General features: G+C 40.1%; 2 protein-coding genes across 2 annotated transcripts; one reads left to right on the top strand and one right to left on the bottom strand.

The window, feature by feature from the left end:
• Positions 1-1282: 1282 nt before the first annotated feature.
• LOC308405517 (voltage-gated potassium channel regulatory subunit KCNG2-like) lies at positions 1283-6271 on the bottom strand (the record flags this gene model as incomplete). Its single annotated transcript, XM_080896189.1, has 2 exons — positions 1283-2161; positions 5540-6271. The coding sequence occupies 2 exons, from the start codon at positions 6269-6271 to the stop codon at positions 1283-1285; spliced, it is 1611 nt and encodes a 536-aa protein (XP_080752315.1).
• A 9052-nt stretch (positions 6272-15323) lies between these two features.
• LOC308405833 (acidic amino acid decarboxylase GADL1-like) lies at positions 15324-22705 on the top strand. Its single transcript, XM_080896591.1, has 15 exons — positions 15324-15447; positions 16885-17063; positions 18206-18332; positions 19054-19144; positions 19263-19372; positions 19488-19603; positions 20187-20266; positions 20380-20434; positions 20528-20644; positions 20739-20803; positions 21148-21229; positions 21478-21677; positions 21922-21973; positions 22076-22165; positions 22366-22705. Exons 1-15 carry the CDS (start codon positions 15429-15431, stop codon positions 22537-22539), a joined length of 1557 nt encoding a protein of 518 aa, XP_080752717.1. The 5' UTR covers positions 15324-15428; the 3' UTR covers positions 22540-22705.
• Positions 22706-24653: the final 1948 nt, after the last annotated feature.

Below are 24653 nucleotides of genomic sequence, written 5' to 3' on the forward strand. Positions count from 1 at the left end.
CTCTCATCAGAGGCAAACATTCTGCATCCAGAATTAACTTTTTTCCATTCTTTTACAGGCCTCTGTAGTAATCCAGGGTTTTGTGCATATCCCAGAAGCCCAACTCTGCCTTCCTGTTGCACTCAAATCACCAGACCGGATCAGTCGCTGTCAGATCATTTCCAGGCGTGATGCACCTGCGTGGCACAGACTTTAGTGATAACAGCTTCAAGAGTCCACCTTGTATTAAGACTATAAACTAATGTGGGCATATCTTAGATTTATGTCTCCCTTCAGGGTATAATCACTGAAACAATTACTATGTAATTATTGTACTGCAGTCTGCAGCAGAGAAAATCCTTTCCACAGTGACATGCTGTAGTTTTCTTCAGGGCTTGTTTAATGAACATGTCTGCCCTTTGTTGGACAAAAAGTGGTTTCTGGTTAATAGCATTAAAGCATTAAAACACACTGATTTTCAACAAACAGTGTTGCATCAGCATTTTGTCAGTAACTATTGTTAAAGGAGTTGTCTGCCTCTACTTCCCACTATCAAATGTAGGTCTATCCCCTTTTTGACCAAGAAACTAATGAATTTGTGGATCGTTTTGTCAGAAGGCTGAAAGGCCGAAGCGAAAAGGCGCACCCAAACACAGACTGAACAGATAGGAAGTTTCACAGAAATTCAAGGTTTAACATAACACTTCCCCGGACCGTGACATGTTTCACAGCACATATAAATATGCATACCCAAAGTCTATATAAGTTTAGGTAATGTATATTACAGTAAATGTTCACAGTACTCAAATAATAAATCAGTTATACACTACATTTACATTTAAGCAGACGCGACAAAGGTAGGTGAACAATGTTGGGATGATTACTCAAAAAGTAATGTATTACACACTGTTAATATAAACCTTAAGCTACAGTCCCACACACCAACACAAATCCCTGTCCTACTTAGGACACATGATTTTTTTTGTACCATTTACATATGAACACTACTGTAGGAACTTGAAGAGAAAAAAATAAAGGCTGCATTGCAACAACCCTTACTGCTCATCACTGCCTTAACATTAGTTTCGGTTCTTGGCTAGCTTTGTGTTAGCATCTGTCTGTGCAGATGCTTCCTGAGAATGGAAGTTTTGTTATCAGTATAATGCAGCTGTTTCTGTTCTAGGTGCAGTTTCCAGTTTGCTATCACAATCATCACAAAAATAATGTCCATATCCATATTTTCTACCTCCTACAGCTTTTCTGAGTGTACACCAAGTCCCATCAGGAATGTATTTTCATATAATCAAAATGTAGCAGGAGCAATAAGTGGTTGATGGCTTGTGTTCTTATCCAGCATTTGAATGTCTTTCATGGAGAGGTAATAATGATCATCTAGATCAGGCAGAAAATCAGTTTCAGGCCAATTATCAGGCCATGTTTCTCTTTCTTTCATGCTTTCTTCAGCCCCAGTGGCAAGCTCAGCACCCCTCTCTTCCTTCCACAGCCTCTTGTGCTCTTCTTTAAGTTCATTGTAAGTGCGGTTAAAAGTGTGGAAGATAGATGTGGAAGGGAAGGACAGGATGAGGATCCCTGCTAAGATGATGATTAGCGCCCCCACTTGGCCAGGAATGCTGCGTGGCACCATGTCTCCATACCCCACGGTGGTCACGGAGATGATGGACCACCAGTATGATGCTGGGATGCTGCTGAACATTAGCTGGGGGGTTCTAGCAGCATTTGGAGCCAGCTCACTTTCAGCAAGGTGGACAAGTGGAGAAAAGAGGGCCACAGCGACACAGATGAAGAGCAGCAGCAGGCCAAAGTCAGTCACGCTTCGCTGCATGGTCAGCCCCAGAGTCTGCAGACCCATAGAGTGACGGGCCAGCTTCATGACATACATGATACGCAAGGCCCTCATCACACGCAGGATTAGACCCAGTTTATCTAGAGTGCTCTTCCCTGCACCAGCAACAATATCGTGCACTGTTTCGTCCTTAAACTCAAGAAACAGGGAAACATAGTAGGGCAAGATGGCGGCTATATCAGTGATGTTGAGTGGTCCCTGAATGAACTCCAGCTTGCTCTGTGCATGGAAAAATCGCACCAGAAACTCCAAAGTGAACCAAGCCACGCAAATCGACTCTACCAAGAACATGTTTCGGCACTTCTGAGAGCATTCACCCTGCAAGAGTAACAAAAGACAGAAATCCATTGGTAAATTTAATTGATCTAAATGTACACAATTTAATAATTATCTTGTAGGCTGATAACCAGCATTGGTGCAAAACACTAGTTTAGTACCTTTCTTCCACCAAGGTTATGATGATGGTTGTGCTAATATGTAGCCTGTTTTCCCTTTGAAAACCAGACCACATTTTGACCGGTTTGAGAGCTAATTGTTACATAGTGTTGGTCAAGGTAATTGACCAACACTATGCCAGTGGTTCCAACTGTGAGCCGAGCAATTTTGTGGTGCCATGCACGTGGCAGATTGCAGCTATAAATTCTTTTTATATCTACCTAGTAGCAACAAATAAATACATGAGCAACTAAACAAGGATAAAACTAAAAACTTATAAATACTGTCAGAAACTACAGAATCTAATTCATTGGGTCAAATTTGAAGTTCCACACATGGTTCAACTTAGAAACATAACGAAAGTACAGTAAGTACTGACTGATCAAAGAGGTCTAACTGAATTTATTTACCAACTCTCTAAAGGTTGTTCCAAATTTTAAAGTCACATTAAATTGACTGGTGATTAAATAGCACTTTTCTACTCTGACTGATCAATCAAAGCACTTTTTACTCAAAGCCTCATTCACACAATCATACATCTATTCATGTAAGCGATTTTTTTTATACCTAAGCACCATCGCAGTCTGATGGATGCACCGGGGGCGGTAGGTTCAGTATTTTGCTCTTGGATACTTTGACATTCTGGCTGGAGAAGACAGAGTAAACCACCAACATCTAGTGATGTGCGATACCACTGATTTGCTTTCTGATCAGATACCAAGTAAAATTCATGGTATCGATGATACTGATGCTGTGTACAAAAACTTAATGTTTCATTGTACAGTATTTCATAATACAATATATAATTGTATTATGTAATTGTAATAATATAGCTTCATAATGATTACAGGACATCAGACTACTTGTTTTTATTGCTTAATAATGCAGAATTATCATATAGAAATAAAAAAAACTGAAGTTGTGCGCTATTTGAACACGTTGCCTGCCTGCAGCACTAAAGGACTCTGCGAGAGATGTCTGTCTTGCCCCAGCTGCACCTGTCCCTCTCCTCCTCTTCAGTTCGCCTCAACATAAGCTCATCATATTCTGTGATAGGATTTACCCTGAGGTGTTTAACAACACCTCACTGTCTTGCCACATGTATGGCAAACTGTGTCTTGGCTTTATGTGGAGGTAAAATACGTCCACACATGACTCCGTTTACACTCAGCCATTGTTGTGAGTGTGCACGCCAGGGGCCGTGACACATTTATACAGGCATATTTCGCATATGACCATGAAAGGCGTAAGCGGAAGTAGTTCCATCCAATTTAGACGACCTGAATGATATAGTTTCTTTCCAATTCAATTCAATTCAATTTTATTTATATAGCGCCAAATCACAACAAAAGTCGCCTCGAGGCGCTTCATAGATACAGAGAAAAACCCAACAATCATATGACCCCCTATGAGCAAGCACTTTGGTGACAGTGGGAAGGAAAAACTCCCTTTTAACAGGAAGAAACCTCCGGCAGAAAGACATGCTGTGGAAGAGAGCCAGAGATTAATAACAGATATGATTCGATGCAGAGAGGTCTGTTAACACATAGTGAGTGAGAAAGGTGACTAGAAAGGAAAAACTCAATGCATCATGGGAATCCCCGGCAGCCTACGTCTATTGCAGCATAACTAAGGGAGGATTCAGGGTCCCCTAATCCAGCCCTAACTATATGCTTTAGCAAAAAGGAAAGTTTTAAGCCTAATCTTAAAAGTCTCCCGAATCCAAACTGGAAGCTGGTTCCACAGAAGAGGGGCCTGAAAATTGAAGGCTCTGCCTCCCATTCTACTTTTAAATACTCTAGGAACAACAAGTAAGCCTGCAGAGCGAGAGCGAAGTGCTCTAATAGGGTGATATGGCACTACACTGTGTTCCTGTTAATGATAAACTACAAATTTACCAGAAAGTACTAAAATATTGATATTTTAATATGAGAATCAATTCTAGAACATAAATTACTAGTATCAGAAGAATCGATATTTCAATATCGATCTGCACACCACTACCAACATCCCAATTTGTAGACAATTCAAACTACGTCCTGAGTCACAGCTGCACATTAAGACATTTTCCCTTAAAATGACCCCACTGGCCAAAGTGGCCAATCCGGTTGTTCAGTCTGACGTCACTAGCCGTGTCTGGGTCTAAACTCCGCTGCAGGTCCATATATCAAACGATCACTATGGCATTACTGAGAGTTGAAAAACTGTCTAAAGTCTTTCATCTTTAATAAAATGATCAGCGTTCTGCTCTACCAGGTGTAAGAATTGAGTTTAACATCCAGGCATCCATGAAAACGGAATTTATGACATTTAACGGAGTTAGAAGTTAGCAGGGAGTTAGCTCGCTAGCTTCTATCTAAATACAACATAGCATGTCCTGACTGCGGGGTTTTGGAAACAAATTAAAACGTACAGCTCTGCTATCACTTCCAGCATAAATGAAGACAGAAAACTAAACAGCAGTGACGTTTGTAGGGTTACTGAAGTTGGGCTAGCTGGTATATAATGATGTGCTAGGTGACCGCTAGCGACACAGCTATGTTAGCATAATATAAACAAGCTAACTTTTTTTCCACTCGATAAAAGTTACCGTGAGTGTTCTCGGTGGTCAGGAACAAATGTAATCGCATGGCAGGATGCTGTAAAAGGACCAAACTTCAGCCAGGAGAACAACTGAGATAATCCATCCACAATACGAGGTTAGTCATTCATATACTGCTGCATGGGCTGGGCTGTAGTTACATCCTAAGGTTTTAAAAACTGAGCTTAAATAAATGATTAGTGGTAATAAAAGCCGAGGGAGGTCAACAGGGATCACTGACTGTTTTAGGAGCTTTTTGAGATCAAATAGAAGAAAATACATAACATTAAACATGTTAACAACACAAGAGCCATATTAAACGCAGACTACTTTAGACCCGGAAGTAGGATTCGTCGCGTCATCACTGAACAACCGGATACTAACAAAAAAATATGCTTCCACTCCGACTGAAGCATTAAGCTATAGTATTGCAATACAAGCAATACACTAGAATATTGCAGTTCAAACTTAATATCTAGTGTACCAGGGCTGGTAAAATGCAGATAATACCAATACGTACTGTGAGCTTTAAATGGGACTTTAAAGAGTAGCTTTGCATGATTCACAGTTCAAAATGACCCTTATTTATCATAAACTGTGCCACAGTGCAAACTCTCATTTCATATTTGGAGTTAAAAAAAAACATGGTCGTGCACACCATTGCTTTGGTTGGTACATACCATAGATTCTTGCTGCTGCTGGTCTGGCATGGTGCTGATGCACAGGCTGACTACAGTGACCACAACCATCATGACAGACATGAAGGCAAACACTTTGCCTGCAAAACCAGAGTGGGGGTTCTCCACTGCTTCTCCCAGCTTGTGGAAGAAGCTTCCCTGCTCTGCATTTGCTCTCATCACTCTTCTCCTCTCCCTCCACTCTTCCTCCTTGCGCTGGTGCTGCACCACCACCTCATCCACTGAGCACATCATGCGGTGGTGGCAGCAGGGTGCCATCTGTCCTACATCAATGCCCCAGTACAGCAGCTCAGTATGCAGAGCTACATTGCAGACATCCTGCAGCACGCGGAGCTTCCCACGGCCCAGGAAGTTGAAGATCATCTGAAAGGCTAAAGGGTCTCGATCAAAGAAGAATTCATGACACAAGGGGTCGTAGTCATCACAAAACTCTGCTATCTCTCTCAGGGTGGTGCAGGAGTGGAGGTGACTCAGGCGACTCTGGGGGAAATCTTCCAAAGTACTCCAGGGAAAAGCATACCGGATACCTCCCACATTGATGAGGGCCCGCAAGGAAGGATCCACAAACCAAGAGGCATCACGTCCACGGAGCAGCTGACCACGCTGGAAGTACAAGCCTTTGACTTCAGTGTTCTCTGTATCTATGAAGAGGTGGTTGTAACTCTCATCACTGCTAAAGGAATGGTCATCAAAGCCAGCGCCGATGATAGCCATGGTGGTACGTGGGTATTTGGCTGAAGAGCTGGACTGTAGTTATGGTAAAGTCTGAAAAGATTGATTACATTAAAAATTCATACATGGTGATCGATGAGTGGCCTACCCTCTTATATTAGCTGTATATTAACCATCATACACTTCAATGCCAGTATGTAACTGAAACTGCTCTTTTAAAGGTCTACAATGATCTTCTAATGGCGCCTAATGTAGGAAATTGTTCTGTACTCATACCGCTTGAATTTAGTGCTGTCTTTGATACTATTGATTACTATTCAAGATTTTGGCTTCTATCTCTGAATAATCAGTAGATTCATCATCCTCCTTTTCTTCTAGATCAGGGATGGGGAACTCCAGGCCTCAAGGGTTGGTGTCCTGCAGGTTTTAGATATCACCCTGGGTCAACACATCTGAATTAAATGACAGGGCTCTGGAGAACTTCAACACATGTTGAGGAGGTAATTTAGCTATTTAAATCAGCTGTGGTGGATCAAGGACACATCTAAAACCTGCAGGACATCGGCCCTTTAGGCCTGGAGTTCCCCACCCCTGCTCTAGAAGGACATTTTGTTCGCGCGTACACCTTCTCCTCTTAGATTGCTTGTTTAACCTCCACAAGGTTCAATCCTGGGTCCACCGTTATTCTGATTTTACATGCTTCCTTAAGTAGGTATCATTTAATCTTTGTGCCTGCCGTTTTTTAGCATTTCTATGCTAATGACATTCAACTGTATGTGTCTTTTAAGCCTCACCAGCTGCATAGGCTATACACCCTAGTTGACTGTTTATCCCGAACCAGTGAGTTTTCACTTTTCTGTTTCTTTTATTTAAGGAATATTTCAAAATTGTGAATTATAGTCTACTCTTCTGAAATGTTAAGGCCTTTGTGTCACTGCACCTAGATTATAGCAGATAAATCTCAGCCATGTCTCCAAGCAACACAAAATGCTACGGTCAGACTCTTAACAGACTCTAGCAAGCAAGCTGACATTTTATTCTCTTTATTGACTCCCAGTTTATTTTAGAATTAATTTTAATATTCTCACCCTTGCATGGACAACCTCCAGACTACATAACTCAACTTCTTGTTAAACACAATGCTGTTTACTGTCTTCGCTCACAAGCTCAAAATCTATTAGCTGTCCCTCATAAGACTGAAGACCAGGGGAGACAGGGGAGCTTTTCAGTCTGTGGCTCCAATGTTTTGGAACAGTTTAGCTCCTTTTAGCTGAATCTGTGGAGTTGTTGGAAAAAAAACTGTTTAAATCTTTTCCGGTTAACCAGGTTAATCTGCTGTTATTTTGTATAGGCTTATTTTTATTCTGTTTTTAATAATAATAATAATAATAATAATAATAATAATAATAAATGCATGCAGATTTAAAATCTATTTATTTCTGTTATTTTCTTTCTCTTTTTGACTTTGAGTTTGATGTAGCTATTGATGTAGCCGGTAATCATTCTAACATCAGACGCACAACAATGGTGACAGACATTAAGTAGCCAAGTCAGACATTTTTTTTTTCCATTACTCACTTAAACTTTACATCTTGAAAACCGTCCCTTATAGAAGTCTGCTACAAGGAAGGTGTTTCAGATCATACACTACTGTCAAATTTAATTATGTGGACAGTTTTTGTTGTAGCCCATACAAATTCCAACAGGTGGTTGTGTTGTTTAAATAATAAAGAAATTATTTTTAGAAAATCTGCTAGAAAAATAGCTTTTACTGGGTATAACCAGTTCTAAGAAGGGTGTATGTAGGATGGCCACTATTGGCCTCTCTTTGGCTCTGTGCCTGCAGTTATTTTCCCTACTTAAATATCATTCAAACACTTGGGTTTTTTTCTCACATAACTACAATTTGCTTAACCAACATCTCTTAGCAAAAGCACAACACGTTTTCTGGTAAATCCACCACTTTAGTCATGATAGGATACGAAACTTACCTTAAATCTGTGTTGTGATACCAGTCCGTTCAAAATGCCTCTAAATATTCCAAATATTGCTGCTGTGTGTGAAACATTTAGCACTGAATTTCATAAAAAGTAATGTCCAATTACTGCAGGGAAATTTGTCATTAATTCTTACACGTCTCAAGTGTAAGAGAAGCTCAAACCCAGAATGAACAAAGCCGTCCCAGATGATCCATCTGTTTATCTTTTCCTCCCTCTCTCTCCTCTCAATGGTCCACCGTTTGGGTGACTAATGCATGACCCTGTAATCAGCCTGAACATAATCACGACTCTTTGAGTCTGATCCAAACATCATCCATTAACTTCTGTCACACTGCATCTCTAAGCTTTGGGCTTAAATGTCGAAATGCCAACTCATCTACAGAAAGTGGGATTAATGAGATATATCAAGAGGATATAAAGAGAATAAAGAGCCAAACATGCATTAAGTGTCATCATAATACCAACTGTAGTCAGATTGTGCAGTTGGAGTTTATGCTGTATACATGTGTGTATGGCATGAATGTGCACAACAGAACTCATCATTTACAGATACATACAGTTGGAGAAATAAGTATGTTGAATTTGTAAGTCTGCTTAGTTACAAAGAAAAGAACAGTCTCTCTCAGTGTTCATTTTAATGGGAGGAGATAAACCAAAATTCCACAAAAAAACTCAAAGTTATGAATTGAGTATTTGATCCCTTACAACCCAGCCAGAATTCTGGCTCAGACAGATTGGCTGTGTCCTAAGGTTGTCACGGTCCTGGGTCTCCTGACCCAGCGTTTTTAGTTCTTTGTGATGTTTGTATTATTGTACTTGTGTGAGTTATTCTATGGATTCTAGTTTCGATCCCTTGCCCTTCATGTTTCTCTGTGTCCCCTCTGTTCTGTGTAAGTCTGTGTCTGCATGTTTGAGTTCCCCTCTGTGTCTCTCGGTTCTTAGAGTCCTCTGCCTTATGGTTTATGTCTCTGTTTCTTAGTTGCTGTCTCCACTGTGTCAAGTTCGCGTCTCTGTGTGATCCTTCCTGTTTTACTTTGAAGGTCCGTGTCTTATGTGAATGTGTCCTGCTTTGCTTGTCTCGTCAGTCCTGATTTCTCCCAGCTGTGCCCTCCTTCTGTGTCTCATTCCCCTCGTTACTCCCCAGTGTATTTAAACCCTGTGTTTCTCTGAGTCAGTGTTGTGTCGTCCCTCATGCTGTGTGTGAGATTCTCCCCGTGTCTTCTTGTATGTGTTATAATTAGCTTTTCCCAGTTTAGTTTTGTATTGCTTGTGTTCTATTTTCCAGCAATAAAGCTGTGCTTTTGAGTTCAAGTTCTGTCCCCGTGAGTTTGCGTTTGGGTCCAATCCCTGCCTGCCACACAGCCGAAACATGACAAGGTGGCATGTCTGGGACAAGACTGTAGACCTGCACAAGGCTGCATCAGCAAGAAGCTTGGTGAGAAGGTGACAACTGTTGGGGCAGTTATTCAGAAATGGAAGAAATATCAGTCGTTGTCTGTCTAGAACTCCATGCCTCATGGGTAAATGATGAAAGAACTGGTTCTTATACAGCACTTTACTACACTTCCGGAGCACTCAAACAGCTTTCTGTCACACACATTCATATTTCAATTAATCCATTGGAGAGCAACTTAGGGTTAGTATCTCGCCCAAGGATGTTTGGAATGGAGACTGGAGCACACAGGGATCAAACCACCGCTACAGCGATGAGGTGCAAACGGTCACAAGAAAGCTGGTGGGTCAGCTCAAAATGGGAGGAGCATGTTATTAATATCAAGGTATCTGGGGCCACAGTCAGTAGGAACACCATTGCTAACACACTACACCGTAATGGGTTGAAATCTTGCAGATCCGCAAGCAACAATTTGATAGATAGTTTCATCCCACTGCAACAGTCAAACCTGCAGCTACAGTTTATCCAAGCTGCATCCTCTGCAGCAGAAATGCAAGAACTGCATTACCTCTGAAAGAGTCATCTCCATGGATTCCCACACTTTAAATATCCAGCAGAACCAAGAGTATTTGCAGCCTCATACAAAAATAGCTATTTTCCTCTTTAAACAAATTTACAGTGGGTGAAATCTAATGACTTACTTAAACTTCATTAAGGCTTAATTTTAGGAACATAAGCACGCTGATATACAGGTGGATGCCTGCTATAGCCAGCAGTTGTCTTCTAGGCTTTAACTATATTATTTTGAGACACTTATGATGATGGTGATGCAAATGGATTGTGTGACAGATAGAAAGGTTTGTGCTCCAGTTTTAGTGAGTAAAATTCTGCCCTTTAATCTGTCTATTGCTCAGCATAACTAGCAACTAGCTGTGCTTTTGGGATGTACCCAGATCTGTGGATACACCTCGTTATCCAAGATTGCCAATGAAACTCCACCCTCTTTGTCAAAGCTTGTCACCTGTGGCTCTAAATACCAACATGGCAGTGATCAAACACTGAAACCTTAAAATGCGTTCCACCAGAGTCAATTAAAGGAGACACGTTCAAATTCCTATTTATACCATTGCACGGCACAGAGGTTGCTCACAGGATAATCCTGTAGGAGTAAGCTGAGAAAAACAACTAAAATAATTATTAACACTAGCATCTAGACAAAAAATGACAACGTTTAAATGTGAACTTTGGGGGACGCCTTAGCCCCTAGCTTACTTGAGTCCCTGTGAAAGTGGTATTCTAGAGAGTGGCTTCACAGTGGCTAGTTCATGAGTCTGTCTCGGTGAGAAAGCTGGTTTACCCGACTGGCCCATATGCACATATGACCTGCAGTCATAATTCTAAGTAAAAGCAAGGAAGTATTATTACCTTAATGATGTGCAAGTAATAACAGAAAATAGCAATAAACATAGCAGTTCTTGCGTTGTGTCTGACAAAGAAAGGTAAAAGAAAGAAAGACCTCCAAGTAAATAACTTGCCGCTCCAGCTCCTCTCCCACAGGAAAAGGGCTGCATTTATTTTTACATTAAACATAAAGGATGAACTTACATGGAACATATTTGACATAAGATTAAAAGAAAAACACCAACACAAATCCGACATACCTGACAAAGAAAGGTAAAAGAAAGAAAGACCTCCAAATAAATAACTTGCTCGCTCCAGCTCCTACGACCAAATACAAACAGTGGGGAAGAGGGTTAGCTCAACCCATCACAGCTTCCAAGCTAGCCAGAATTATATATTCATCCTAGCATTAATGGCCCCTAAAACACATTTGTGGCACACACATACTGCACATTTCTAGCATCTAACAAAAACAGGCACAATGATGACAATAACTGAACTAAAATCACAATCAGAAACAGGGTGGATAAATATACAATATATGAGCATTTTACAGTGTTGGGAAAGAAATGACACCAACCTCTCCTACAGGGGAATTGTAGAAAAGGGCCAAAGGGGTACACTGTATTTATATGGTTGCACCGAAGAAGAAGAAGAAGAAGAAGAAGAAGAAGAAGAAGAAGAAGGAGAAGAAGAAGAAAAGATGAGGAGGAGCTCTAACTGATAATGAATCCGGTCTTTAAGTGATGACCTGATGAATCCTGCTTCCGGGCCCAAAGTAGTCTGCATGTTGTGTGTTGTGTTTTTAACATGTTTTAATGCTTTGTATCTTGTTCTATTTAATCTCAACAAGCCCCTAAAAACAGTCAGTGATCACTGTCGGCTTCTCTCGGTTTTTATTACCACTAATCATTTTAAAGCTCAGTTTTTAAACCCTTATATGTAACTACAACCCAGCCCATGCAGCAGTATATTAATGACTAACCTCGTATTGTGGATGGATTATCTCTGTGGTTCTCCTGACTGACATTTGGTCTGTTTACAGCATCCTGCATTTGCCCCTAACCATTGGGAACCCTCACATTAACTTTTAACGAGTGGAAAAAAGTCCTCCGTTCATTAGTGTTTGCCCTTCAGCTTTACTGTTTATGTTATGCTAACATAGCTTTGTCACGCTAGCGATCATGTAGCACATCATTTTAAACCAGCTAGCCCAACTTCAGTAACCCTACAAACGTCGCTGCTGTTTACTTTCCTGTCTTCATTTATGTTGGAAGTGATAGCAGAGCTGTACGTTTAAATTTTTTCAGAATCCCTCAGTCAGAACATGGTATATTATATTTAGATGGAAGCTAGCGAGCTAACTCCCTGCTAACTTCTAACTCCGTTAAATGTCATAAATTCAGTTTTCATGGATGCCTGGATGTTAAATTTAATCCGGTCGTTAAGTGATGACGTGAGGAATCCTACTTCCGGGTCTAAAGTAGTCTGCGTTTAATATGGCTTTTGTGTTGTTAACATGTTTAATGTTTTGTATTTTCTTCTATTTGATCTCAAAAAGCTCCTAAAACAGTCAGTGATCACTGTTGACCTCCCTCGGCTTTTATTACCGCTAATCATTTATTTAAGCTCAGTTTTTAAAACCTTAGGATGTAACTACAGCCCAGCCCATGCAGCAGTATATGAATGACTAACCTCGTATTGTGGATGGATTATCTCAGTTGTTCTCCTGGCTGAAGTTTGGTCCTTTTACAGCATCCTGCCATGCGATTACATTTGTTCCTGACCACCGAGAACACTCACGTTAACTTTTATCGAGTGGAAAAACAGTTAGCTTGTTTATATTATGCTAACATAGCTGTGTCACTAGCGGTCACGTAGCACATCATTATATATCAGCTACCCAAACTTCAGTAACCCTACAAACGTCACTGCTGTTTAGCTTTCTGTTTTCATTTATGTTGGAAGTGATAACAGAGCTGTACGTTTTAATTTCCAAAACCCCGCAGTCAGGACATGCTATATTGTATTTAGATAGAAGCTAGCGAGCTAACTTCCTGCTAACTTCTAACTCCGTTAAATGTCATAAATTCCGTTTTCATGGATGCCTGGATGTTAAACTCAATTGTTACACCTGGTAGAGCAGAACGCTGATCATTTTATTAAAGATGGAAGACTTTAGACAGTTTTTCAACTCTCAGTAATGCCATAGTGATCGTTTGATATATGGACCTGCAGCGGAGTTTAGGCCCAGACGCGGCTAGTGACGTCAGACTTTACGACCGGATTGTTACACCTGGTAGAGCAGCCACACTGATCATTTTGTTACAGATGAAAGAATTTAGACAGTTTTTCAACTCTCAGTAATGCTGCAATGATCATTTGACTTAGGGACCTGCAGCGGAGTTTGGGCCCAGACATGGCTAATGATGTCAGACTTAAAGACATAACTACAGGCTTGGAGGTCCTAACAGTCATGAAGACAAAGAAGTGCAAAACGAAAAAAGATGAAAAATAGATGAGACTGCAGCCAACAAAGTGGCAAAACAGCTGTGGACACTTTTTTAACAGGATCAGTGTGTTTGGAAACATTTTTTAACCCTCTCAAGGCAGGCGTTGCAGATTTGCAACAATTAAAAACTAACAACCTGACTACCCCACATACATATTTTATGAGTTTTTTTACTCAGAAGTACCACTGCAGGACTTGGTTGTGCATGAGAGGGTTAAAAGTAAATGGCATTTTACATTTTTGCATGAGCTCCCAGGACTATAATTAATAGTTAATGATAAATCAATCTTTTCCATTTAAAACTTTGTCTCTGGATTGCGTTAAGGGATATTGATGCCGCTTATTTCTTATCTTATCTCTAAGATGAAGGCTCCAGTTTCTAAGAAGCCCCTCCTTCTCTCTAGGAAGGCAATAAATCAGTAGCAGAGGATTCAGGATGGTTGTGGGTCTGCAGCAGCATAAACCTGTTACAGTGCTGTACTAAAGCTGCAGGGCTTTATTGCTCAACTGCTCCACGTTGCATGTAGGTTCAATAATGGGTAAGGGTTACAAACTGTATGAACTTTATCATTCTTTAATGATTTTTTTCCCCAAATCAGCTGTCTGATAAAGGCAAGAAGTTAAAGGGAAAAAAACTGCTACTGGACTTTTGCTATGCATGGATCCAACTCAATGCATGCCCGGCAGGATATAATGCTAAGTAACAGACTAATAAAATACTAGAATGCTGCTCACCAAAACTCCCATTAAAAATTATCCAAAAGGCGCCAACGCCACAAACATGGTTGAGACGTCCACATCAGTGACTTGATTTAGAAGGAGTGAAACACCATGGGTTACAACTGCCAGTGCTGGAACACCTGTCAATCAAAGGAGCCGCAGGCTTAACTGAAGGCCTTATCAGTATAACTCTGTGATGATTTCTTTTCACCCGCCTTACAGTTTCTATGAAGGAGAGGTTGTCCATACACGCTGTAAACGTGCTGTTTAATGCTGTAAAGTTGGCCATTGTGTGAGTCCACACTCATTGGAGCAATCCTCAAGTGGCAGCTTGAGGAAGTGCAGTTTTTGGCTTCATTTGTCAACCCAGTTGAAGCGAATGCATTCTGTAACTGTCATTATCATCCTAGTTATAATCATCGCTGTTTCTGCCACTTCTGAGCATCCTTGTAATGCACACGCCACCTTGGCCAGAAATGTGTTTTCATTATATTTTAAGCTAAAGATTAACCACTTGGAGTCCTTTTCCAACACACACAAAAAATACTCCTTCTCATGTCCTGTCTAAGACTTTTTGTGCACATCATTTTGCTTTTTTTGCTGTTGCTAATTGCTGAAGCTCATGCATTTAATTATGTTTTTTGTTTTGTTTTTTAGCTATCAATAAAATACACCACATAACCGAAATTGAGAGATTCTGTAACTTTCCACAGTAAGGGCAGTTTCAGTAATTTTCCACAACAGGGGTAAAAGGACAATGTTCAGTCCAGCAGTTTGGTGGTGCTCAGCTGCATGCAGCTACCTAAACGTTTGTTACACAACCTTGAGATCAATTGCACTTCTCTTTGATGCACTTTTGCACGTCTATTTCTGTGTTTCACGGCCATAACTGTACAGCTGCATTGTGCAGGGTTTCTTTTTTAACCTCCAATCAAAGAACAGTAAGGTACAGTAAAAACATAAGTCAGCATAACTATCAGTGGTATTAGCTGGTAAGTTTGTGTAGTGGTGCAGATGTTACTGATTACTGTGCATCCAAACCCAGATCTGGGAAATTCCATGACATCAGAAGAGTCCGTCCTTCTGTGTATAAATAGGACGGCTTAGTGGTAATGTGCAATAAAGAAGAGGCACAAAATAAGGCAGCATCACAGCTGGGAAATTTCATCAAATATGGAGAGACACATTAATGGTAAGACTTTTTCAGTGGAACTTTTAGTTTAGTTTGCAAAAGATCACTTATAACACTTATGTTATATGCACTTCACTTAGCACAAACTAGCACATGCTGCATCTTTTTAGGCGCTATAAATTATATTCTTTCATAAATGTAATGCTCTGATATGTTTAAAGTCATTTTGTATTTTTATTCTTTATATTTTATTCATGCACAGTAGAAATCAATCAGTATTCCTGCAAGAATAACAACTAAAAATGATGTTTTGAGCTTGATAACCTCATCAAATTTTGGAACAACACTCAGAGGGAAGGAAAAACATTTTAAAAAGTAAAAAAGGATTTTGAATTCTTTAACTCAGTTCCTCAGAAAGCCTTCCACACATCTAAACTTGTCGCTTTAAAGACCTTTAAATATTCTATTTGTTATCTCTCTGCACTGCTCTGTATCTGCTGGAAATAGCCCGGCCTTGAGATAACGCTAAAAGGAAAAAAACTGAATTTGAAATTGTTCTTTTCAAATTGAAAAGTAACATTTGTCTTTAATTGAATTACTGGAATGGAGTTCAAAAGATAAGCAGCAGTTTGTTTTGAGGGTGACTGAGTTCATTAAGTCCTACAATTTGGACTGTTGCCATAACTGACAAGGCCAGAGGTCAGCCAGCTCAGAGGTCAGGTGACAACTTGGACAATCATGCCAAAAGAGTGCAAGAAAGATATGACAAGACATGAGAGGGCATAGCACAGTGAGATTTTAAAGTTACACTTACACAGGGAAAAGGTAACGTAAAGTACAGTTAAGTGGCAGGTGACGCTTGAGCACAGGGTTAGTTCAAGCAATCCGCAGAGTCAGGAAGGGCTGCAATCAGCCTATCAGCTCATCTCAGTGCCAGCCCACATTATCTGATGACTCGGCTGACATGTTATGTGCATCCTATTGGCAAATTAGATATGGTGTGTGCTATTTATGCTGCTCCAACCTGCATGGAGTCGCTGCTGCCTCGACATGCTGCTTTGCAAACCCACCTCCCTCCACTGTTCCTTCTTTTCATGTTTTCTGTGCTCTCTCTGCCTTTTTGGTTCCCCACATGTGCATTTAGAAGGGCAGAGCAGATGGATCCTGCCAAATATGTGCATTTATGCAGCTGCTTTATTTTTTTATGATAATTATGCAACATTAAACTGGAAGTAACATTTGTGTAAAATCACAAATGTATAAAGCTGCCATCACATGAAAGCTGTTTCTTTCATTCATGATCTTAATGCCTCGAAATGAATTTGAAGTGAATCAAGAAATCGTTGGAATCAGAGGGAAAATTAAGAAACTAGAAGCAGGACTGGGTAATGAAGTGACATGTGTTGTTCCTTTCTTTTATTTTATGCAACAAGGGGACAAAAAAATGTTGTACTTATGAGACAGAGTAAGGCCCATTTTTTTCTTTTTTCTTTTAAGGTGTGAAGTCCTGCGAAAGCCAGGCCCCTGTGACACAACCTGAAAAATGTTCTCCAGCTGGCAGCTTTGATGTGAGCAGCTCCACTGCAGATGAACAAATAGCAGAGTCCTTTATCAGACAAGCAATGGAAATCATTGTGGACGAGGCAGTGAAGAAGGCCACTAACGTCCAAGAGAAGGTAACGCATTGTTGTATTTATTTATTATTTGAAATCCAGGGTATTTAAAATGGATTTAAAACATGGAATTCCAACTACTTTCTTTGAAAGTACAGTGCAATTATATTTACCTATAAATATTTAAAAGTTGGCACTCTAGAATAAGGGGATAACAAGTTTGTTTTTTACAAGAAACAGTTATAGTGTAAGTAATTTTACACAGATGGCAGCACGGTGGTGTGGTGATTAGCACTGTTGTCTCACAGCAAACATTTGAATTTCAAAAGGAGTTTACAGGAAAGTGCAGCGCACTTACAATGCATGATGTTATTCCAAAAAATTACCAAGAAATTGGCTTGGCAGTACTTAAAACGATTATAATAATTTGTTACACTTGCTGTAACACACCTGAAGTTATGCAAGACTTAAAATTACACATGCACCACCTAAAATTAATTATGACTATTTAAAGACTACATACACTTACTTACAGTTTAAATATTCTTTGTTTCGTGTAGCAACCTGACATATTTATTATAGTGTACCTACATTTAAGTATTTGCGAATTTGCATGAAAATATAATTACATTTTAATTATTCATTCAAATTCCATTTAATTGCAGGGGATTATAAAATCCTTGATTATTTTATCTTACACCGTGCTTTGGCACAGCCCTTAAGTTTGAGCTGTATTAGCTTGTTTTTGTTTACTTGTTAAACCATATATATTATAGACCAACTTACCTGTGATTGGCTGGCCCTCCCTAACAAAGGTTGGTGTTCTCACATTTTAAAGACATCGACCCGTCATACAGAACAAAGACAAAGCTGTGAGCTGACACTGTAGTTATATTTAATATAAACATCCATCACTGTAACAGTATGTAAATGACCAACAATAAGGAAAAGCACTGGTTAGTGGTTGCATTTAAAATCAGCAGCATTTAAAAAACATTAACAACAGAACTGAATCTTAAAGTTATAATTATATTGTTTGTTTCTGTCTAAAGTAATCAAATTATATGTATATATATTTATATTTAATTTATATTTAACATGCTTTTTTTTAGTTTTGTCTCTTTAGATGGTGGATAGTGTAAAATATGCTTCAAGTATGGTTATTGGTTGACCTTGACAGTGACACCTCTGTGCCTGTTTTCCAGGTTTGTGAGTGGCACTCCCCCGAGCAGCTGAAGAAGCTGCTGGACCTCGAGCTGAGAGACAGAGGAGAGCCGGAGTCTGAGATCTTGCAGAGATGCAGAGATGCCATCAGATATAGTGTCAAGACCAGTGAGTGTTCATAACTTTCAGCGACTGCCTACAGTATATAACGGTGTGTATTTATGTTATGTGCATTTTTAAGCACCTGCTTTGGAGGAAAAACAACTAACATGATGTGCCCAAACCAAAAAGAAACAAACCAGAACTCTTATTGTAAACTTAAACTGAACATAAATTTGAACTAAACATTTTCTTGCCTTTACAATTTGTCATACTGATTTCTAATGATGACAGCTTCACTTTTGGTGCTTCTTCTGTTTCCCACAAGCCATATGCCATGCAATATATACCTGATTGTGTAATAATAAGCATCAGTGCTCAATGACGCAATCTGTTCAATGCCCCAGTTTACAGGACATGAAAAAGCACAATCAGTCAGTAACTGAAGACAAAATGAATATCTCTGGGCTCTACAGACAGATTTGATGTAAGCTGTCTATATGCAATGCTCTTGGATTTAAAATTTAAGAGGAGAAAGTGTTAAGATCTGACAAATTTGACGACTTCCCAAATTTCAAGATCAGAGGAGCCTCTAAGTAGGTCTCCTGACAGCCAGATACATAATTGTTCATCGATGTGCTTGCATACTGAGTGACTGTGACACAAATTTGCATTGCACCAATATGAAGTGTATGATTCAGCACAAATGTTATCAAATTAAAAGGAAAGCCACACTAATAGTTAGTATATGATCCTAGCTGTGTACTGTATTTCTGTCCCATCTCTGTAGGTCATCCCCGTTTCTTCAATCAGCTGTACGCAGGGATGGAGCCCTACTCTATGGTGGCAAGCTTCATTGCTGAAGCAGTCAAAACCAATCTGTGAGTCATACAACTTACTGTAAACCTGTAAGTCACACATGGAGATATTTATGCTGTCCACTGCTCTGTCAGGAACTACACTACACATTAAATCATACGCATATGTGGTTTCCGTCAGGTACACATATGAGGTGGCTCCAGTGTTTACCTTAATGGAGGATGCTGTGCTCAGAAAGATGATCAAGGTGATTGGCTGGGAAGAAGGAGGTGATGGAATCTTTAACCCAGGTACACTCAACTTTATACTTGTGTGTCCAACTGGACATCAATAAATGGGATGTTTGAAATCAAGAAAGATCTTTATCTTAACAAGTAAAGTCATCTTGGGACAATTACCTTTCAGGTGGCTCATTGTCCAACATATATGCTGTGAACTTGGCCAGGTACCGCTACTGCCCAGATTTCAAAGAGGTTGGCATGTTTTCTGCTCCGCGACTGGTCATATTAACGTCCCAGGAGGTAAGTGTGGATAAGAATTAGGGTAAGCCTAGAGTGTTATTAGCTGGTTTTCCAGAAAAGATGTCACTGCCTGCATAAGATTCACTACAAACAAGCAATATAATAATACTCAGTATAACTTACCTCCAACACATAGATCACATAGATGACCACCCCTCCCTTAACCTGAACCTGGTTCTTTCTGAGGTTTCTTCCTGTTAAAAGGGAGTTTTTCTTTGCCTTGCTCATAGGGGGTCATATGATTGTTGGGGTTTTCTCTGAAATATTGTAGGGACTTTACCTTAGAATGTACATGTAAAGCACCTTGAAGCAACTATTGTGATTCGGTCCTTTAGAAATACAAACGAACTGAGCTGAATGCACAAGTTTAATGCTGGAAAGCAGTGATACTGTAGCCTGTTTCATACAAATATTAACTGAAGTAAACGGTTTCCTTGCTTCATTCAAGATTAAAGAGTAATTCATTAGGAAACATTAAAATAAAACCCATGAGTTATCTGGAAGTATTTGGTGTGGTTGTGGAAGCCGGCAACCAGCACAGGCATGCATATTTACTGACAAACTCTTGCTTAATCTCTTTCAGTGTCATTACTCCATTTCCAAAGGAGCAGCTTTAATGGGGATCGGCACGAAGAATGTTTATACTGTCCCAACTGATGAGAGGTGCACTGTCTGTTTCACGCACTTTCCTTTTTTCTTTAAAATTCCTGATAATCTATGAATGCAGAGAGACAGAGTAGAGTGACTGAATTGAGGTTGTCTCGTGTCTTTTTCAGAGGAAGGATGATTCCCTCAGCCCTTGAGGAGAAAATAAAGTTGGCAAAAAGTGAGGTTAGTCAACCATCTTATTTTCCTGAGCTACCATACAAAGAGTCTTGAAATGGGAAATGAGCCAAAGGATATTATCTCATTCTGTGTGCACAGGGTGCAGTTCCCTTCATGGTAAACGCCACCGCAGGAACCACGGTGCTCGGAGCCTTCGATCCCATCGACGAAATTGCTGACATCTGTGAGAAGCACAACTTGTGGCTACATGTGGATGTGAGCTCATTATTTAATCAAGTCGTTCATTTAATCCCTCCTGTCGCTCAGCGTTGCTCATCAGTACTTTCCTCTTCTGTCTGTCTGTGCTCAGGCATGTTGGGGAGGAGCAGCTATCATGTCTAAGAAGCATAAACACTTGTTAAAGGGCATCCACAGGTAAACACTACGTACAAATCCCCCTAAGCATACAATGTAGTAGCTGATTTTTTTCAGCGTGACACACAACTGCAACTCTCTGTATAATACATAGAAATATATTTTAATTTCTACAAGTAAGCGTTGTCATTTAATCGTGCAGATTTTTATTGTAGTCCCTATAATTTTATCTTGTGATTTTCATTCTTTATCAAAAGATCAAGACATACTATCTATACATCTGCAAACCAACTTTTCTGTTACTGGTAAATTTGGGCTTCAAAGAAGAACGTAAACTTGTAGAACTGCATCCTACTGAGGTGGAATGTAACCTCGCTCTGTCATCTTTCATTTGTTTGATAAAGAGTTGACTCTGTTGCTTGGAACCCTCACAAGATGCTGATGGCCTCTCTGCAGTGCTCTGCTTTCCTGGTCAGAGACAAAACGGTGAGTCTGATAAGTCTGATAAGTCATATTTGCTGAATGAAAAAACGAATACCACCAGTAAAACCAGCAAGAGTGACAGCAATGTCACAATGATCCACAATGATGTGCCACATCAACAGAATGTGAGTCAGGTGTTCAGCTGGGACAGATGCCCTTTACATCCTCTATCCTGTGTTTTCATTTCAGTATAATCATAAGAGATTAAATTTCTTTTTTCTTGTTAAGTCTTCCTCACTCTGCTCCCTCAGAGTCTCCTGCAGCGCTGCCACTCTGCTCGGGCCTCCTATCTCTTCCAGCAGGACAAGTTCTACGATGTCAGCTACGACACGGGGGACAAGTCGGTGCAGTGCAGCAGGAAGCCAGACGCCTTCAAGTTCTGGCTCATGTGGAAGGCTTTGGGAAGCAGAGAGCTGGAGCAGAGGGTGGACAGAGCCCTCGCCATGGCAAGGTCAGTGTGGGCAAATAGAAATTATCAGTTGTCCTTCACAGTAAAGTTATATTTAACTTTTACGTTTACTGTCTCACAGCCATGACTGCTGATAACAAGTACAGTTTTCCCAGTTTCCTTAATGTAGAAGGCAGTGCAACCACGTTTCATTGTAATATTAAAATTTCAGATCAATCAAGAAGACATTTTGATTTCTGTCTCTTTTTTAAACTGAACACTGAAACCTGACGTGATGCAATTGTAGGTATCTTGCAGAGGAGATCAAGAAAAGAGAAGGATTCCGTCTTGTGCTGGAAGTACGTACTTGCATATTCATACATGACTTGAAACTAAACCCCTAAAGCTAACCTTCATTTCCATCTTTAAGGCAGTATTATTTAAACTGTTTTTCTCTGCAGCCTGAATTTGCAAACGTTTGCTTCTGGTACCTTCCGCCAAGCCTGAGGAACCTTCCCGAGAGTCCTGAGCTCTGGAAGAAGCTCCACACTGTAAGGAGTTCATCACTGCAGAGGGTTATTTTAATGTATTCTAATGCTGACATGAAGAGATTATTCAGTTTTAGTTTGGCAAATGCATGAATTCTATTGTGATAAACAAGAAAAGTGTGACCCTCTCACACACTGCTGCCGGCTTTTGGTACATTAATATGGAGTAAAAAGTCACTGCAGTTTCTACCCTGCTCCTCTAGGTGGCCCCAGTGGTGAAACAGCGAATGATGAAGACAGGCAGCATGATGACAGGCTACCAGCCTCTTGGAGAAAAAGCCAACTTCTTCAGGATGGTTGTGATCAGTCCTCAGGTCAGCAGGCAGGACCTGGACTTTGTCCTGGATGAGATCCATAATCTGGGAAAGGACTTGTGATTAATGATCGGCGTATGCAAAGAGCCTTCCTATGACACAGATGGATCTGTCAGGAATTTTCACAGCACTATCAGACAAGTGATGCAACTTAATAACAAAGATGTCTGATTATCTGTAAATATTTCATCTGTAAATACCAACCAGACAACTAAAATAAATGTCAGAATTCCACACGCTGTATAACATTTGTGTTTTGTTTTGTTTTATCTAAATATATATTTGTCTTTCAGCAATGCCCATGTGTTTTCGCTCCCTGAATAATTATGTTATGCATTGTTATGCAGGCCAGTAACAGCCAAACCGGTCTTCATGTTTTCCATCCCATTCTTGTAAACATGACATGGTGTCAAAGATACTTTGAGGGAAATTTCTTCAATTTTAGCATGAAACATCAGGGTCACTGTAAACCCACAAAGTGCAGCTTTGGTCATAAAACAAGATCAACCTACGTAGTAATTATTCACACAAATATTTAGTAGAATAAAATGAGGAAACACTGATATTTCTTAGAAGGTGAAAAGTCAATGTGAATTTAATTCAATTCAATTTTATTTATACGGCACCAAATCACAACAGCAGTTGCCTCAAGGTGCTTTATATTGTAAGGTAGACCCTACAATAATGCATACAGAGAAAAAAACAACAATTATATGACCCCCTATGAACAAGCACTTTGGCAACAGTGGGAAGGAAAAACTCCCTTTTAACAGGAAGAAACCTCCAGCAGAACCAGGCTCAGGGAGGGGCGGGGCCATCTGCTGCGACCGGTTAGGGTTAAGTTAGAAAGAAAGGAAGACAGAATAAAAGACATGGCTGTGGAAGAGAGCCGGAGATTAATAACAAGTGTAATTCATTGCAGAGAGGTCATAGTGAGTGAGAAAGGCGACTGAAGAAGAAACACTCAGTGCATCATGGGAATCCCCCAGCAGCTCACACCTATTGCAGCATAACTAAGGGAGGATTCAGGGTCACCTGGTCCAGCCCTAACTATATGCTTTAGCGAAAAGGAAAGTGTTAAGCCTAATCTTTAAAGTAGAGATAGTGTCTGTCTCCTGAATTCAAACTGGAAGCTGGTTCCACAGAAGAGGGGCCTGAAAACTGAAGGCTCTCCCTCCCATTCTACTTTTAAATACTCTGGGGGGACGGGGGAAACAAGTAAGCCTGCAGTGCGAGAGCGAAGTGCTCTAATGGGGTGATATGGTACTATAAGGCCATCAAGATAAGATGCGGCCTGATTATTCAAGACCTTGTATGTGAGGAGCAAGATTTTGAATTCAATTCTGGATTTAACAGGAAGCCAATGAAGGGAAGCCAGTATAGGAGAAATATGCTCTCTTTCTAGTCCCTGTCAGGACTCTTGCTGCAGCATTTTGGATCAACTGAAGGCTTCAGGGAGTTTTGAGGACATCCTGATAATAATGAATTACAGTCGTCCAGCCTGGAAGTAATAAATGCATGAACTAGTTTTTCAGCGTCACTCTGAGACAGGATATTTCTAACTTTAGAGATGTTGCACAAATGGAAGAAAGCAGTCTTACATATTTGTTTAACTTGTGCATTGAAGGACATATCCTGGTCAAAAATGACTCCAAGGTTCCTCGCAGTGTTACTGGAGGCCAAGGTAATGCCATCCAGGGTAAGAATCTGGTTACATCAATGTGTGTGATGCATTTACTGTAAGAGTCTGGAAAAGGCATGGATGTGATACTTGACCAGTTGTTAGTGGCACATTACCACAGAGACTGAAGTTTTCTTTTAATAATTATTCTATTATCTGTCGTTTTTGTGGCTTTGGTTGCATTTGTTTGTGGATGTTTTTCACACACCACCACCAGCATGTCATAAATTCTACATACAATACATACATATATGTGTAGATATATTTTGTCTGCTATCTCTGTTTGCTTTTGTCTTCCTTTCATTCTGGGCCCTGCATAAAGATTCATTTATTTGTGAAAAGAAGCCAGCTAAGATACTTTATTTCAAGTTCGCTGGGGTATTTCTCTGATGTTGACTTAAATACCCTGCTGCCAGCTGCTGCTTCCATTATGAACTTCTGCAGAGTCACAAAGGATTTTAGGTCACTGGCATCTACAAAGATATGCTCACTTAGC

This window comes from Rhamphochromis sp. 'chilingali' (genome assembly GCF_963969265.1).
Source record: "Rhamphochromis sp. 'chilingali' genome assembly, chromosome: 11".
Lineage (NCBI taxonomy): Eukaryota > Metazoa > Chordata > Actinopteri > Cichliformes > Cichlidae > Rhamphochromis > Rhamphochromis sp. 'chilingali'.